Raw genomic sequence first — 778 nt, 5'->3', positions numbered from 1 at the left:
GTAGTTTATTGACCAGGTGTTTATCTTCTCTAAGAATAATTTAGGTTAGTTTAACCTCAAGATAATTTGAGTTAGTTTAACCTTAAATTGTGGTTTATTAGTCAAGTGTTTACTTTCTCAAAGAATAATTTAGATTTGATTCACCGTTGCATCATAATTAATTTATTTTGTCTATATTTATTGTTTCATTCTTATCTTACTTTCATAAACTCATGTGTTAACAATGGATTCAGTAATTAATTAGTTAATGAAAACATTATATATATAATAAGTATATAATCCAATAATAAGCAAAATAACTATCAAAGTACAGAAAAACATGGGAATTGGGGAAACTCCCATTTATACAAAGCAATATAAGTGGTGGACAAAAAAATTAGACTCTGGATTGGAATAGCCACCCATCACCTAGCGAAAGGGATTTTTAAGGACTAGAAGGAGAAGGTGGTGGAGAGAAGAATGGAATAGAGGGAATTGTAGTTGGGATTGTGGGAATCGAAGGCATGCTTGGTAGAGGGGGCAATGTGGCCCTTGGTACAGTAGGCAATGTGGGCAAAGCAGGCATGGTAGGAAGTGGAGGAAGCGCCCCAGGCCTTGGGAAAGATGGTATGGATGGCTGTGGGAGATTAGGGATAGATGGGAATGGTGGGAGTGTGGTTGTAGGCAATGTTGGCATTGGAGGCAGTTGCTGAAGGTGACGAGCTGCAACCCCGACATCAATGCTTGCAAGCGACAGAGCCACGAAGAATCCCAAAGCAAAGCAATTGAAACAACCCAT

General features: G+C 38.4%; 1 protein-coding gene across 1 annotated transcript; it reads right to left on the bottom strand.

The window, feature by feature from the left end:
- Window positions 1-424: 424 nt before the first annotated feature.
- Window positions 425-778, bottom strand: LOC105781885 (uncharacterized). The gene has a single exon (XM_012606412.2). It carries the CDS (start codon window positions 776-778, stop codon window positions 425-427), a length of 354 nt encoding a protein of 117 aa, XP_012461866.1.

The sequence above is a fragment of the Gossypium raimondii genome, chromosome 13 (genome assembly GCF_025698545.1).
Source record: "Gossypium raimondii isolate GPD5lz chromosome 13, ASM2569854v1, whole genome shotgun sequence".
NCBI classification, from domain to species: Eukaryota; Viridiplantae; Streptophyta; class Magnoliopsida; order Malvales; family Malvaceae; genus Gossypium; species Gossypium raimondii.
The sequence above is the reverse complement of the archived record's forward strand: the minus strand, read 5'-3'. Positions and strand labels throughout refer to the sequence as shown.